This window comes from Podarcis melisellensis (genome assembly GCF_964234715.1).
Source record: "Podarcis melisellensis genome assembly, chromosome: Z".
Classification (NCBI taxonomy): domain Eukaryota; kingdom Metazoa; phylum Chordata; class Lepidosauria; order Squamata; family Lacertidae; genus Podarcis; species Podarcis melisellensis.
This window is the reverse complement of record NC_138547.1, coordinates 47,424,801-47,441,252: the sequence shown is the minus strand read 5'-3', so window position 1 is coordinate 47,441,252 and position 16,452 is coordinate 47,424,801. Positions and strand designations below refer to the sequence as shown.

General features: G+C 45.9%; 2 protein-coding genes across 5 annotated transcripts in view; one reads left to right on the top strand and one right to left on the bottom strand.

The window, feature by feature from the left end:
- Positions 1 to 687: 687 nt before the first annotated feature.
- On the top strand, positions 688 to 4,714 carry LOC309361610 (uncharacterized protein). Its single transcript, XM_081896671.1, has 2 exons — positions 688 to 1,952; positions 3,263 to 4,714. The coding sequence occupies exons 1-2, from the start codon at positions 1,106 to 1,108 to the stop codon at positions 3,727 to 3,729; spliced, it is 1,314 nt and encodes a 437-aa protein (XP_081752797.1). The 5' UTR covers positions 688 to 1,105; the 3' UTR covers positions 3,730 to 4,714.
- Positions 4,715 to 7,908: 3,194 nt separating this feature from the next.
- The window catches only part of PLS3 (plastin 3), a 69,019-nt gene continuing 60,475 nt past the window's right edge, over positions 7,909 to 16,452 (bottom strand). For all 4 annotated transcript variants that reach the window (XM_081896958.1, XM_081896959.1, XM_081896961.1 and 1 more), the window contains 7 exons: positions 16,181 to 16,376; positions 15,650 to 15,728; positions 14,806 to 14,920; positions 13,839 to 13,972; positions 13,138 to 13,261; positions 11,174 to 11,298; positions 7,909 to 10,023 (listed from right to left, as the gene is read on the bottom strand). In XM_081896958.1, the coding sequence (XP_081753084.1) occupies positions 9,891 to 10,023; positions 11,174 to 11,298; positions 13,138 to 13,261; positions 13,839 to 13,972; positions 14,806 to 14,920; positions 15,650 to 15,728; positions 16,181 to 16,376 (906 nt within the window). In that variant the 3' untranslated portion in view covers positions 7,909 to 9,890. The remainder of the gene's footprint in view (positions 10,024 to 11,173; positions 11,299 to 13,137; positions 13,262 to 13,838; positions 13,973 to 14,805; positions 14,921 to 15,649; positions 15,729 to 16,180; positions 16,377 to 16,452) is intronic.

The following is a 16,452-nucleotide window of genomic DNA, read 5'->3' as shown; positions in this document are numbered from 1 at the left end:
TGTTGTGTAGAATGACAAGGGATGCCCTGGTTGAGGCAGAATCCTCAAGTCACAGAAGGCATCAGAACAGATTCACATACTGAACTAGAAAGTTAAAGGGAGCAACAGCTACAACAAAATTCTCAAAAGGCAGATCATAGGTGAAGAGCATCTAAGGATGTCAGGGGCCGGCAGACAAGCAAGCTATTAAATGCTTTCTTCACATAGCTGTCAACTTTCAGATTTGAAAATAAGGGATCAGCAGCCTCACCTGTTCCGGGGACAGTCTACGGGATATCTAACAATGCGGGATAGCAGCGGGAAACGGCGCTGGAATAAGGGAATTTCCCGCAAAAAAAGGGAAGGTTGACAGCTATGTTTCTTCATCAGTCAAAACAAGTAGACTGCAGGCATCCTTGTTGTGGTTAATGACATGCTCTTCCAGTCTGGAGCAGAAGTTGGATTCAGTTCACACTTGCTTTTTGGGAATAGTTCCTAAACTGTTTTAATTTATGTGTGGTTTTTATTTTAGTGTAATATTGTTGCAAACCACTTTGATTTTTGTTATAAAATTGAAGTATTCAAATATTTTTATAAATATATACAGAAAGGCAAACCTGCCTAATTTGCTCTTTCCATGCAAACTTAAACACATATATTGGAATTTTCACTTTTCCTAATGTTTGCAATGTGGTTCTCCATCCTGGTTAATGTTTCTAAAACTGCAAATGCTAGGTTAAAGTGTGCATAAAAATGAAAACAGCATCTATATTGAGGAGACAGCTTTGCAAAACTGTCGGCATGGAGCAAAATTGCATACAAAAATTATGGGTCAGGAGGAATTATCACTAAAATGCAGATTAAATTTCATAAGGGTTGGTTTTGAAAACAGAGCTGTAAGTTGATGTGGAAATGCAGAGAACTGAACTTAAGACAGATTCGTTCACTCTTTGGCCAGTCCTTCTTGTAAGCTCTCATTTGACTAAGAACTTTATCCCTCCTTGTTCATAGGAAGCTTAATCTCCCTTGGCTTCATTTCACTTCTCAAAAGCCACCTCATTCATCTCAGTCCCCTCTGCCATTTCTCTCTGCAAGGCAGTCTGCGTTCTTTATCCTATGCTGGGACATGCACCTCCTGCTTCTTCTTTTGATCTTCACCAGTTCATTGAGGCCTGGCTTGGGCCCCTCAACTTGCCCCTCCTCGTGCAATTGCTCCCCTGGTGCCACCATTTACTGCAACAGCGCTGGACTCCGCAGCCTCCCTAGGGAAATTGCTGCTTCCACCATCTCGCTGAACCTGTCCAATAACTTTCTGCGCTTGCTGACCACCGATGCCTTCAGCAACCTCACCTACCTGAACAGCCTCTGGCTGGATCGCAACAACCTCACTTTCCTGTACCCGGGAGCTTTTAAGTCTCTCTGCAACCTGCGGGTCTTATATCTCAGCAGGAACCCCAGGCTGACCTACCTCCATGCCAACACCTTCCAAGGCCTTCATAACCTCATCAGTTTGGATTTATCCCACTGCAACCTCTTTGAAATCCACCCTTTTGTTTTCTCCCACCTCCCCTCTTTGGAAGCCCTCGACCTAACCTCCAACAACATGCGTTACATCCCACAAGCTTTCCGGAGCCTGACGAGCCTCACACAGCTGTCAATGGAGAGGAACCACATCGAAGCCATCGGTAGAGACTCCCTGAAGGACATGGGAGCCCTGAGAGAGCTGAACCTCCGGAAGAATCGCATCTGGACCATCCAGAAGGACGCCTTCCTCCAACTGGACAGGCTTGGCACGTTAAATTTAGGACACAACCGTCTCTCCAATTTGCCTAATCAGCTCTTCAGTGGATTGACGCAGCTCAAGAGCATCCACCTAGAGGCCAATCGGCTCACCAGGATCAGCTGCCCTTTCGACAGTCTCCAGAACTTGAAGAGGCTCTATCTCAACAACAACCGGATTGTGTCCATTGCAGGTAAGAACGGACAGGTCTTGTCCATTTCAGTTCCTCTTAGTTTATCATGCCTCCCCACCATCTTAAATTCTAAAAGCTCCCACATTTCTGTAGGAATTTGTGGCTTTAAAAGCAACAACAACAGCCTTGCGAAAATTCATCAGCATTTCCATGATAATTGTACAATTGTACCTAATAAACACATTTTTGTATACATTAAGCTAAGAAACAATGGAGTAATATACATATGGCTAATGTACTGTCAGCACAAGTGATTTTTACTAATGTGAATTTTGCACACAAAATTTTCATCAATATTTATTAATTTATTATTTGATCTGCTGAATCTCTATTGACAGAGCATTCTGCAGGACTGTGCTGATAACACTAAAGTCTCTATTTCTTGCTGTTATCAAGTGAGCCTCACCAACTCCAAGAATGATCAATGACACTCCAGTGTTGATCTCACTGATCAAGCAAGGAGATAAGGGTTTAGGTGGTCCCTGAGCTGGCCTAGTCTAACTTGTTCTGGGCTTTGTAAATTCATGCAAAGACCTTGAACCTTGTGTATATACAGTGGTACCTCCAGTTACGAACTTAATTCATTCCGGAGGTCCGTTCTTAGGCCAAAACCGTCCATAACCTGAGGCGCGCTTTTGCTAATGGTGCCTCCTGTTACTGCTGTGCTGCTGGTACACAACTTCCATTTGCATCCCGGGGCGAAGTTCACAACAAGGTGCATCTACTTCCGGGTTAGCAGAGCTTGTAACCTCCTAGCATTTGCAAGGAGGACGGTATGTAACACGAGGTTCCACTGTATACAATATGATCACAGCTTATATGTGGGCTAAGTTCCAAGGCTTATGTGTACACTCAAAAATGTGTATGCTCAAACTGCCCCCTTGGAACTGCTGCTGCACAAGCATCACCAGCCTTCTGGAGCCAGCATGCTAAGTGGGCCCTGCCCCCCAAGTGAGGCAGAGAGTTTAAAAGCTCTTTCCACACCTGGAAAATGCAGTGCAAAAAATTATTCCAAGTTCTCCATCTTGCTTGCAGTGTTTCAACCAGACAACCTTCAACTGCACACGGTTGGAATCATGCCAGTTAAATGCATGTAAGTTCTGATTGTACTTTGTATATACATATTTATGCACATTTCTGCCTAATCTGTGCTTTGGTTGTCTGTAGAACCACATCACAAAGTTCTGAGAACGGCAGGTGTCAAAGGACCAGCTGCATTTCAGTCTGCCTATTGGTTTGAGAAGCGTGAATTTGACTGCTTGCCATCGAATGCAAATGAAATCCAGTTTCTCTCCCCTCCCTGACTGCAGGCCCTGCTTTCGCACACTTGAAGGAACTGGACTTCCTCCACTTGAACAGGAACAACCTGAGCTACCTCTCCAACCACCTCCTGGTAGAGCTCCCCAAGCTGAGATACGTCCTCCTGTCACACAACCCTTGGCAGTGTGACTGCGGAATGTTGTGGTTCGCCACTTGGATCCTCAGCTACCAAGGGGTCATTGAGGGCTTGCACTGTGCCTTTCCCACCATTCACAACACATCTCAGCTTGGCCAGCATGCTCAGGGGGCCTCACCCAGCTGCCCGCCACAGTCTGGGGTCATGAAGGAAGAAGGCTGCGATGGGCCCTACCCAAGTGGGGCTTCTCACCTGGTTGTTGCTGCTGCTGCTGCTGAGAAATCGTTTTGCCTCCTCCTTGCCTGTTGGGCCTCGTACTCAGCCGTGTTCTCGTTACCTAAGCAACTAGGTATCCACAATCTCCTTGTCAAGGCTTTGTAACCCACCTTCATTTCAAGCTGCCTGCTATAAAGGGACAGATCATTTCTCTAATCCCTTTTTTGGAGGGCGGTTTGCTCCCTGTCCATTAATAAACTGTGCTTACAGTTTAGCCCCCGCCAAGCTATCAATTAGCAAAAGTGTGATTAACGCTGCAGGCAGTGGCATAGTGTGGGGGAGGGGCACAGGGACAGCTGCCCAGTGCGCAAAATCGTTAGGGGTGCAAAATTTCAACACCCGGTGCTGCCTCAATACAGCTGTGTGCTTCTGTCACTCCATGCAAACCAGGAAGTGACCTCTTCTTTTCAGATCTCTGTGGCTGTAATCTCCTGGGTGATGTGGGTGCTGTTGGGCAGCTGAACGTGCATGTGTACTTGGTCTGTTTCCCTCCTCTCCCCACCACTCCTTGTGGCCCTGGGCACTGGCAACCTACGCCACTGGCTGCAGACATGCTCGTGAGATGCTAATTTCATGGTGGTTTGGCTGGGCAAGGGCATATGGATCCTCAAGAGAGCCAAAAGTTCAGTAGGTCAGGTTAGCTGCCAGGGCTCTGGGCTTTTAATCTGGAATGCTGCTGCCTGTTCCAAGACAACTGCGAAAGGATGCTTTGGTGTGGGATCTGTGGGCTGCAGCTCAGCTTCCCCATACAGGTCTTATGCAGAGAAGGAGCCTTCCAGGGGCTTCCTATCTGAGCTTTCTGTCTGATGATGTCAGGGATTAAAGTTGAGTCTTTGTGTGCACAGTATAGGAACCATGGGTTGTAAAGTTGGCTTGTTTCAACAGACAGTAGTTAAGATTAACCAGTTTAGGGTTTGAACATGGGTCACTGTCTTTTCTTTGAATCATTGTAACAGCCTGCAGGCATAATTTCAGTGTTTCTGTTTTGGTAAAGTTCTACTGGGTTCTTATTGCATTTTGATACTCTGCTTTGCTTTCTTTTGTTTTGTTTTTGCTTGTGGTATCATGATTGCAATCTGTCAAACTGTTTAAAGATGTTATGTTAAGTGGATATTTAAGTTATTAAAATAATGATGAAGATTATAAACAAACAAACCCTATGTTGCCTTATGCCGAGTCAAATCTAGCCCAGCAGTGCCTGCATTGACTGGCAGCAGCTCTCCAGGCTTCCCTGTCCTACCTGGAGATGCCAGGGGTTGAAGGACCATCCGCTGAGCTTATGACCGCTCCCCACTAATGGCCAAAATTATGGGAACGTTTAGGAAAAGTTGTATTTCTGAGGCTTGGTGGCTTAAACATCAGTCTTTTTTGGAATAAGATTATAATGAAGAATATAATGCAACAATCTGGGATGAATTATCTTTATTCTATAAAAAACTACTGTATAGCCAAATAAAATAAACACAAAAAAACGATAAAGGGTATTTCATAACTTCTCACCATTTCTGTTTTAATACTTTGTATGGAAACCTTTGGCCACAATCACAGCCCTACATCGGCATCCCATGGAGTGAACCAAGGAGTTTAGGCCACCAGGTATTGTAATGTGAAACCAAGATTGCATGATTGCTTCTAGCAATTGTGCTTTATTCCTTGATTGCCCCTGACTAAAATAGTTTCTTTCATCTGCTTCACAGATTTTCTATTGGATTTAGGTCAGGGCTATGACACCATTTTCTAGGTGACTAGTCAACTCTTTACACTCCATTCGCCACTGGTTACTTTTGAGTTAAGGAAATCTAAACCACAGAGCCTAGGACCTGCCGATCAGAAGGTCAGCGGTTTGAATCCCCGCGACGGGGTGAGTTCCCATTGCTCGGTCCCTGCTCCTGCCAACCTAGCAGTTCGAAAGCATGTCAAAGTGCAAGTAGATAAATAGGTACCTTTCTGGTGAGAAGGCGAACAGCATTTCCGTGCACTGCTCTGTTTGCCAGAAGCGGCTTAATCATGCTGGCCACATGACCCAGAAGCTTTACGCCGGCTCCATTGGCAATAAAGCAAGATGAGCACTGCAATTCCAGAGTTGGCCACAACTGGACCTAATGGTCAGGGGTCCCTTTACCTTTACTTCTTGCCACACAAGGCAGTTGTGCTTTCTTTTTCTGGTTATTTGGCTATACCTTTTGATACAATAGGGACACAGGTGGCGCTGTGGGTTAAAGCCTCAGCGCCTAGCACTTGCTGATCGAAAGGTCGGCGGTTCGAATCCCTGCTGCGGGGTGCGCTCCCGCTGCTCGGTCCCAGCGCCTGCCAACCTAGCAGTTCGAAAGCACCTCCGGGTGCAAGTAGATAAATAGGGACCGCTTACCAGCGGGAAGGTAAACGGCGTTTCCGTGTGCAGCTCTGGCTCGCCAGAGCAGCGATGTCACACTGGCCATGTGACCCGGAAGTGTCTCCGGACAGCGCTGGCCCCTGGCCTCTTAAGTGAGATGGGCGCACAACCCCAGAGTCTGTCAAGACTGGCCCGTAGGGGCAGGGGTACCTTTACCTTTACCTTTTACCTTTGATACAATAAAGATGATTCAGCAAAATTTGTTGCATTATATTCCACATTAAATCATCTTTCTATTGCTATATGTTTTTATGGCATCAGTTTCTGGTATTATTCTAAAACAAGATTTAAGTTATGAGCCACCAAACCTTAGAAATACAACTTTCCCTTAAAGTTACCACAATTCTGACCACTAGAGTATGTTCTTTGCCCCAAGTTACAGTACAGGAAGCCATCTCCCCAAGTCCTTTCAGATATTATTCAGTCCATCCTTTCTTCTTGCAGAATGTTCTGGTCCTGATGCCTTCACACACTCCACAAAAACTCCCTAACTTGCAACATCTTGGAAGCAGGTGGGTTTGGTCAGGGATGGAGAACCTGAGGTCCTGAAGATGTTGCTGGGACTACAACTCCCACCATTCCCTGAACATTGGCAAGGCTGGCTGGGGCAAAGGGAGTTGTAGTCTGGTAACATATGTAGGGCTTCCAGTCTCCCATCCTTGGGGAAAGGGGAAGGAAAATCTAAGAACAGGCAGGGCAAACGTAACAGTGACCTCTTCTAGGTTCTGAGTTTGTCAATAGATGCCCCCAAAAGGTTTTCATTTTGTTTCATCTAATAAGGACTAGAATCTTGGATAACCCTCCAAAGTGCAAAATGTCCTTTCATTGCAGAGAATAACTTCACTTTTTGGGATACTAGGAGCTTTCCTAAGATTTCCAGCAAGTTTGCAAGATATGGATACATATTATTTACAAGGTATGTTTTGAAAGATGCATGCTTCTCCAGCTAGTAGTAAAGAAATGCAACCGGTACAGAATGATCTATGATAGGCATGCCAGAGGGATGTAGAAGAAATGTACAAAGCAGCACCATTTGGGCTTCATTGCAACCAGTGACACAGGGCCAAACTACACATTACACCAAGTGATACATTATTGAGCTTCTGAATTCCGCACCCAAAATACAGCCATGAGGAGAGGAGCTGCCAGTTTGTTTGCAACACGAGCACTGGGGTCATTTTTAAAAACCCCTTCCTCCGGGATATTTCACAATCAAAATCCCAAACTGTTTGGGCTGGGAAGAGCGAACATAGCTACCTGCATTGCAAGTTTTCCGTCCCCAGAATCTCTTACATAGAATGTTGCTCAGTCCTCTGTGCATTCCTGGGTGAGTTGGTTCAGCAAGCTGTTCCTACAGGAATGGTGAACACCTCCAATGAAGGAGCCCACATCCTAATTTAGGGTGATGCAGGAAAGGGTTATTACATGCATCAAGCTGAATTTCACTGGGCATTCAATGAATCTGAATTTAGGGCAGAAAAAAGGCAGTAGCTCCTTCACACAGTGTTACAGAGTTAAATTATGGAATTTACTCCCCTGGGAAGCAATGATGGCCCTCAACTTAGGCAGAGGGCTGTAAAATGGGATTGGGCAAATTCATGGAGGAGGAGGCTGCAAACAGCTACCAGTCATGATGGCTATTCTCTGCCTCCATGGTCAGAGGCAGTCATGCTTCTGAATACCAGCTGCTGGGAAAGGCAGCAGGGGGAGAGCTGCTCTTGTGCTTGGATCCTGGCTGTGGGCTTCCCACCGATCTCTGGTTGGCCACTGTGAGAACAGGATGCTGGACTGGCTGGGCCACTGGCCTACATCCAGCTGCAGGGTCTTCTGACATCCTTATACTGGGCTTGAACCAGGAGGTGTGAGAAACTGGCACGCTGACAGAAATCAGATTTGGTCTGTATTTTAAACAACTTTATTTCAACTTTAAACAACTTTTGCTTTGTCTCCATATTACATAATTTTGAATAGCTCAGGATAACAATATGACCTGAAGGGTAGCTAACAGCTCGCCAAAGCCAGAGTACACTTGCTCCTATGGATAGAATGCCTTCTCATTGCTGATAACATTTCCCTTTTTTATTTATATAAAAAAATAGTTTCTGAAATCTCAGCACATTCCGCAATTACTGGTCCCTGCTGTTTGTGGAATTGGCCTGGTCCCATCTGCCATGCTTTTCTACACACACACACACACACACGAAAAAGAGGTGCCAGAACTCATCATGAGCACCTCCCTTGCTCTCTTATAATGGCAATGGTGCCCACCTGAGAGGGGCCAGAACTGAGTTCCAGTGAGTTCCGGCTGGGGGGGGGGAGCCCTGTATATAGATAGATAGATAGATGGATAGGTGTGTGTGTGTGTGTGTGTGCGTGCGTGCGCATATTTAAAAACTTAAGATATTTCACATACATATTCTGGGGTTGTACAACAAAGATCTCTAGCAAAATACAAACTGAACCAAGATAATATTACACACACAAAAAGGCATTCATTTGGTTCTTTTGGTTTACTGAAGCAGTTGGCAATGCAGTAGCCTTTGAAGGTGGTGCTTCTCAAAACAAAAGAATTTGTTTTATATATAAAGAGAAAACTTAGCCAAAAAAAGGGGGGGGATAACCCTGCTATGCTTGTGCCTGCGAAGGAATAAAAAGCATTGTTAGGCTGTACAGAAGAAAAATAAAGATAAGAGCAGCATCATGTTTTGAGAATACTGCTGGAAGACTCGTCTTTGGAAGTACCATTTCCCCCCCTGCCCCTTCCTGTCTCCTCCCTTGAGACCAGCTGTGTGCAGATTTCCATCCCACAGGACCCCTGGGAAAAGAACTGGGTGAGGTTAATTGGGCTTTTGTTTTCAAAAAACAAGTTTTTATCTTTACAGAGAGCATGTTTGAGGAAGTGTAGGCCATGCTAGCTGAAATTTTAGAAACCACTGGCATTTCACATTAAGATTTTCACTGTGAAAGTGATAGGGAATAAGCACCTGGCATTGCTCCTCCCTGTGACTGTCACTGCAATCCTAACCATACCCACCCAAATGTATTATTTACTTCAACGGGGCTTACCCCCTCGTAAGTGGGGTTAGGGTTGCGGCCCAAATCATGCAGGACAAATTAAACCTACCAGCCTATAGTTGCTGAGAAAATGCTGCAGAATTGCAGAATGTGTACAACCTCACCCAGTTCTATAATTTACAACTAGCTGCAAAATGCAGCCTTTTATTAGCCAAGATGTAGAATCCTTTCTTTCATTCTTTTTGTGCCTGGGGTAACACACAGTTCTGGTTACTGACTTTGCCTCAATGAAACTTCAGCAAAAATTCAATGGAAACTCAATGATGTCACACATTCTAAGACCACCTGAAATAAAATAAAAACTAGACTCCCCCCCCCCTTTGTTAAGACAGAAGAGTGAGATGCATCACTATTAAGGACTGATGCCAGCCAGCTCTGACAGCCCACTAAAGAACGGAGCATCTAAGCATGGAAACCTCAGCTGCCAGCCCAGCAGTTTGCTCCACAAAAATATCAAAATGCTTTCTTGCAGGCACTTGAGAAAACAAACCTTTCTTTAAAAAAAAACTCTGGGGGAAGAGAGCTCTTGTGGCTGGTTAACGCTCCCCCCCCCATCTCTTTCTCTGAGAATTCTCATCACATTCCTGCCTTTTGCAGGACAAAATGGAGAGTTCCCCTTTAAAAACAAAACAAAACAAAACAAAAACCACACCAAAAGTTCTTTTGTTGTTGCTGCTGCTGCTGCTGCTGCTGTAGAAGCTGGCAGCCTTTCCCTCTGGAATCAGCTGCTCTCGCAAGACACAAACGGGTGGGGGTGGGGGGGATTGGTCTGGGTGCTTTGGTTTTGGTGCTTGGACTCTTAAACTCTCTTCATTCCTCGGCCCATCAAGCAGGCAAACACTGTCATTACCATCTTGGGTTTCACCTCCACCAGGTCCTCGGGGAGAGCATACACACGGGCCCCGATTCTCCTAGCCATTGACACGGCATACCTAGGAGCAAATGAAGGGATGTCAGGTGTCTTGAACCCTTTTGCCACTTGACCACAATGGAGGAGGAGGAGGAGGAGGAAGAGATCTACACCCAATCATGTGGGGTCTGCAGTGCCGGATTTACGTATAAGCTAAACAAGCTATAGCTTAGGGCCCCACTCTCTTGGGGGCCACCCAAAAAAATTAAACAAAAAAACCCCTGGATGTACATTTCCAAAATATAAGATAAAAAATGAATAAAATAAAACCTACATACAGCAACAGTGTTTTGTGTTGTGTAGGCTCCTATTTGTTATGTGCAAATGGCTTTAGATACCTATTAGGTCCAACAATTACTATATAGCATATATTCAACACAAAAAACAGTGACAATCTGTTGTTGACAAAGGACAGCTGGACATATAAGGGGCTCCATTACCTTCAGTAGCTTAGGGCCTCATCAAACCTAAATCATCAAACCTAAATCTGGCCCTGGGGGTCTGAGACTGTCAAAGAATAGTTTTCCCCATTTTATCAACTATGGGCAGATCCACAACATACATGAAAGCACATCCAGCACACATTTAAAGCACATGATTTCATCCTCCTAGGAATCCTTGGAATTGTAGTTTCCCCTTCACAGAGCTACAATTCCCAGGAACCACAACAAATTACAGAAGCAGACCCCTTCGGGATCAGGCCAGAGGCCCTTCTAGTTGTGCGTCCTGTTCTTACAGTGGCTAACCAGGTACCCCGTTGGGAGGAAGAACACAAACAAGACCCGATCGCAAGAGCCCCTTCCCCTCCTGCTGCTTCCAGTAACTGCCATTCAGAAGCACTGCTGCCCCCAAGTGGGAGACTGAGCACCACGGCTAGTAGCCACGGACAGCTCCAAATTTCTCTGTGAATTTGCCAAATCCCCTTTTTAAAGCCACCTAGTTGGCGACCCTCACTGCCTCCTGTGGGAGTGAGTTCCGCAGTTCAACTAGGATTCTTTGCAGGGAGTCATGTGCTTTAAATGTGGAATCCTGAAAGCAAAAATTCTGGGGTCAGCATATGTTTTTGGACTATGAGGTCTGCACACTAGACCTGGAGCCAGAGTTTCAAATGAGAATACATTTGGTAGAATGCTAAAAAAATAGGACACTGAAGAAGAAGGAAAGAGGCTTACTTGGCATTACTGTGTTTATCTTCCTCTGACAGATCTCCTGTCTTCACAAGATCATAATTTATACAGCCAGGTTGAATGGCATCAATTAAGTCCACAACGGCTAAGCTGCTGCTAATACTCTTGTCCTAGATGAGAGAAGGGGGGCAGTATGTTAACGTAATTTAAAATTTGAGGAAGCGGGTGACAGACAATTCATACACAGAACACACACAGTTGAATTGTATAATAATAATAATAATAATAATAATAATAATAATAATAATAATAATAAAAAATTATTTATACCCCACCCATTTGGCTGGGTTTCCCCAGCCAAACTGGGCGGCTTCCAACAAAATATTAAAATACAATAATCTGTTAAACATTAAAAGCTTCCCTAAACAGGGCTGCCTTCAGATGTCTTCTAAAAATCTGGTAGTTGTTTTTCTCTTTGACATCTGGTGGGAGGGCACTCCACAGGGCGGGTGCCACTACCAAGAAGGCCCTCTGTCTGGTTCCCTGTAACTTGACTTCTTGCAGTGAGGGAACCGCCAGAAGGCCCTCGGCGCTGGACCTCAGTGTCTGGGCAGAACAATGGGGGTGGAGACACTCCTTCAGGTATACTGGACCGAGGCCATTTAGTGCTTTTAAGGTCAGCACGATCACTTTGAATTGTGCTCGGAAACGTACTGGGAGCCAGTGTAGGTCTTTCAAGACTGATGTTATGTGGTCTTGGTGGCCGCTCCCAGTCACCAGTCTAGCTGCTGCATTTTGGATTAGTTGTAGTTTCCAGGTCACCTTCAAAGGTAGCTCCACATAGAGCGCACTGGAGTAGTCCAAGCGAGAGATAACCAGAGCATGCACCACTCTGGCAAGACACTCTGTGGGCAGGTAGGGTCTCATCCTGCGTACCAGATGGAGCTGGTAAACAGCTGCCAGGACACAGAATTGACCTGCGCCTCCATGGACAGCTGTGAGTCCAGAATGACTCCGAGGCTGCGCACCTGGTCCTTCAGGGGTACAGTTACCCCATTCAGGACCAGGGAGTCCTCCACACAAGGGAAAAACCAATGCAATGGAACAAACAGCAGCTCTTACACTTGGGAAGAATCAATATTTCTTTCTTGAGGTCTACAAAAATCTCTTGTGGGTGTTTAATCATCTCTAAGAATCTGCCATACAACCTGATATTCAGTGCTGTTTTTCTAGAAAAAGAGGTACCAGAACTCCCCATGAATATCTCCCTTGTTCTCTTAGAATGGCAATGGCACCCACCAGAAAGGAACCGGAGCTGAGATCTGGTGAGTTCTGGCTGAAAGGAAGCCCTGCTGATATTCAGTATCTACAGGCTGCATCCAGCTAAGTCCAGCTACTCACTCAAGTGCAGTTCCAGTGAAATTAAACCATCTTGGTTAGCCACGCCCATTAATTTCAATCAGTTTACCCTGAGTTAGGATCAGCACTAGTGCAGCTCTGTAGCATTGAGAACCGTGCGGAACTATGTCTTGAGTGAACCAGACTGCAGATGGTGGCCACTCAATTGGTGGACTGCACCTCCATAAATAAATAAAGAGCAGTAGCATGTCACAGAGGATAGTTTGAGCGTAGCCTCCTTATCTACAAGCAGGGAGATGTTTAAATGGAGGAACAAGAACTCACGGCAGCAGCTCACACCCAGATACTAAGGACAGCCTGAAGTCTCACAGACGTCAGTTAGAACAAGGCCTAAGTTATTTGTGGATGATGGAAGATTTAGAAGAAGCTAGCAAACTGCTCACTGTCAGAGAGGTGTCTGCATGGGGAAAATTATTCCACAAGAGAAGCCTCCTGTTTTTCCCTGTCAGGATGGCCTCAGGCCCAGAATGTGGCTACAGTCACACCCACCTAAAAATACCAGGCTGCACCATTTCAGGAATATTTATGCTAGAATAAAGGCAAGAAATCCAATACCCATTTTAAAAGAAAGAGAGAGGAATGCTTTGCACCTTAAAGCTCTGGATAGAGCTCGATTTCCCAGCTTCTGCCAAGGTCTTGTTTACCCAGCTTACGATAATGTCATCATTTGCCTTCTGACCATCTCCAAGATCCTCTAGGACGTTCAGAGTATATCTAGGAGCAGGAAAAGGGAGATATCATTGTTCATCACAACAGACAGAGGAGAACTTCCAAATAAAATAACCTGCTTGGGGTTTAGCAGTGAAAAGGTGGCTAATGAGCAAGAAAAAACTTCTCAGAAGTCTTCCTAGGATAGCTAGGGACAAGAGTTGCAGGCCTTGGGCTAAATCAGGAAGGGGGGGTCCTCAATATGCTGTGGGGTTGTCAACTCTTGATTTGTCAATTTTTCCTAATTCAAGACATTTCCATAGTCATTCCCTTATAGCTGGGGCTTCAAATTATTTCCAGACCCTAATTTTCCACATGAATAAGCAAACAATTTTTTATTTCCCTTTTTCTTTAAAAAAAGGGGGGGGGGAGAAAGAAGCTGCACCAGTGGACCTTCTTTGTTTTTCCGTGTGAGAGCAGAAGCTGGGTTAACAACAGCAAAAGCAACCACACCAGACACAAAAGGCCCCAAGCCTTTTCTGAAACGTTTGCCCACAGTGGAAGCCCTGTGGGCAGCCCACACCAAGGCCTTCGTCCTGCAAGGAAGCATTTGCACACGTCAAAAACTAAAGCTCAATGATACCTTCTCATCAGCTGCCACACTACAGCCAGCGTGAGAGTTGGGTTGCAGTCATTGAGGTCTTGCCCGCCAATGCCAACCAGGGAGAACTTTGCCGGATGCTTCCCTAGGTCGACGGCATAATTGCAATTTTCCAGCTGCTCGTGGGGAAAGGGGGAAATTGTGGAGAGGGAGGGAGGGAGGGAGGGAGGGAGGGGGGGGGAGAGAGAGAGAGAGAGAGAGAGAGAGAGAGAGAGAGAGAGAGAAGGTTAGATTGTGTGATGTGCCTTATACTGACGCAATCCAGCTGGCCTACTATGGTGCAGTCCCACCTGCAGTTAAGTGTCTCAGGCTAGGACCTGGGAGACCAGGGTTCTAATCCCCACTCAGCCATGAAGCTCTCACATGGTGATTTTGGGGGCCAGCCACTGCCTCTCAGCCTAATCTACCGCACAGGGTTGCTGTGGGGGTTAAAACAAGGAGGAGGAGAACAATGTCTGACACTTTGAGCTCCTTGGAGAAAAAGGAGGGATACAGATTCCATGAATAAATAGAAAAATCTTGGGGTTACTTGGAACAATATTCCCCAGCTCCCAAATGCCTGAGTAAGAAGGAAAGTTTTTTAATTCCTCCTGAATGTTAAGAATAATGGAGACAGGTGCGCCTCACTAGCGAAGGCATTCCACAAATTGGGGAACCACCACTGAAAAAGCAGGTGCTCTTCTGCTGAGTTACAGCCCTTCCCTTCCCTTCCTCCATGGAAACAGCAATTATGGGCAAACCTTCCTGGGAAGAATCTTTGTTGTGATGCTTGCTCTACTCCTGCCAGGCACAGCTGCCAGGTGTTCTGTGTGCTGTAGAACACAATTATGCAAGCTGGGGAGGTGGGGGAGGCAGCAGGCTCTGTCCGTCTGTGATGTGAACTGAATCTGAACCCTGAATTTGTACAAAACCGTTTCTAAGCAGCAGCGCCTCCAGCAGGCATCATTACCTTTTTCATGTTTGCTCCAAGCTTTGGGTACGGGGGCTTGTTGACCTTACTCCAGTCAACAGGAACTTTTATCTTTTCATAGAGCTGCAAGATGACCAATGCGTCCTGCAGATCACTGGAAACAGAGAGTATCAATTAATAGTTGATGTGTTTTTGCCACATGGGACATTTTCTTTTTAAAGCAAAACCAGCTCAATATTTAAAATACAGACACAACCCCCGCCGGAGTTACATGCATTTGACTCACACACAACTGGGCATACACGCAGTGCCAGGAAATAATTAAATAGCTCAATTCAAAGCCAGAAAAGGTGGGCGAGAGCTGGAGTCTTCGTGGCTCATGAAGAGACCCTCCCCAGAGCGCAAAAAGGACATGTGAGGAAGGAGGAAGCCCCGAAGAGACTGGAGGCACTGAGGCTTTGTTTATACTGCTTGACCTCCCCGCCTAACAACCGGTGTGTGGGGCAGCACAGCAGCAGCAGCAGCAGCAGCAGCAGCGGCGGCTTTCTCCCTAGAGCTTCAATTCTAGTTGTGGATATTTTTGGATACAGTATTTTTGGTAAGGATTGAAGAGGAAGTGGCAGAGAGGGCGTTGAAAGGGCATTTAGAGGGTGCTCCCCATTTTACACGATTTCATGCACAGGGCCCCAGAACATAACCCCCACATGTGTAGAGTCACCTGTAGGTTCCAGCAGGGATGAAAACCCTCTGTGGCTCCCCAGATGCAGAAGGACTTCATCACCACCAGCCAGCAAGCCCAATGGTCAGGGACAATGGGCGCTCCCCTTCTATGCATCAGAAACCGATTGCTCCAAACAAGGCAGGCAGTGAGCCTGCTACTTACCCATAGAGATGGTTCACATGGGGGTTCACGCCAAGAGAGTTCATCCAGTTGCGAAATGTTCTTTCTTCTCGGGTCTCACCTAAGTTAAGGGGCGGGGGGAGACAGACAGGAAATTAGCTGCCCCTTTTACAAAACAACAACAACACTGAAGGCAGCTTAAAAAGTTAAATATCAGAAAACTTTTAATGCAACCACAGCGAAAATTAAAGTTATCCAAGTATACGAGAAAAAATCCATTTAATCCTTAAAAATCTGCAAAGCTTGGGCAGAACAGGGCAGCATGTTTTCTGAGAGTGTGAACACACCGTGTGAGTCTCCAGGAAATGTCTTCTTCCCAGTTGTCCCCTGCATAACTTTTGAACATAAGGAAATGTGCATGGCTAATTCTTTGAGTGCAGGAGAGAAAAAAGCACCTGCAGCTGTCCACCTCTCTAACACACACACACACACACACACACACACACACACACACACAGACTTTCCTCATCCCTCCAACAAGAACCCTGGAGAGGAAATGCAGCCCTTCCTTACCTTCCAGCAGTGTCCAGTCAATGTCCTGGTTTTCAGGCTTGGTGAGTGCTGGGTACTTGTTGAACAAGTTGGCCACGAAAGCCAAGTTCAGTTTGGGGTTGCCACTTACAACGTCCGCTGGGGTGACAAACTGCCGGCAGCCCAGTTTGTCTGCCTGCTGAAGCATGCACTCAGCCCTCTTCAAGTCGTCTTTCTCCTGGAAAAGCAGGGATAGCACCATGAACTATCAAGAGGACCTTCTTCAACTGCATCACAGGGCAGTGATGATTAGC

Excerpts from the sequence above, each read along its gene's own strand:
- LOC309361610 (XM_081896671.1), top strand. The coding sequence starts at position 1,106 with ATGCACCTCCTGCTTCTTCTTTTGATCTTCACCAGTTCATTGAGGCCT. Across the intron at positions 1,953-3,262 it reads CCGGATTGTGTCCATTGCAG|GCCCTGCTTTCGCACACTTG; the intron begins GTAAGAACGGAC and ends CCCTGACTGCAG.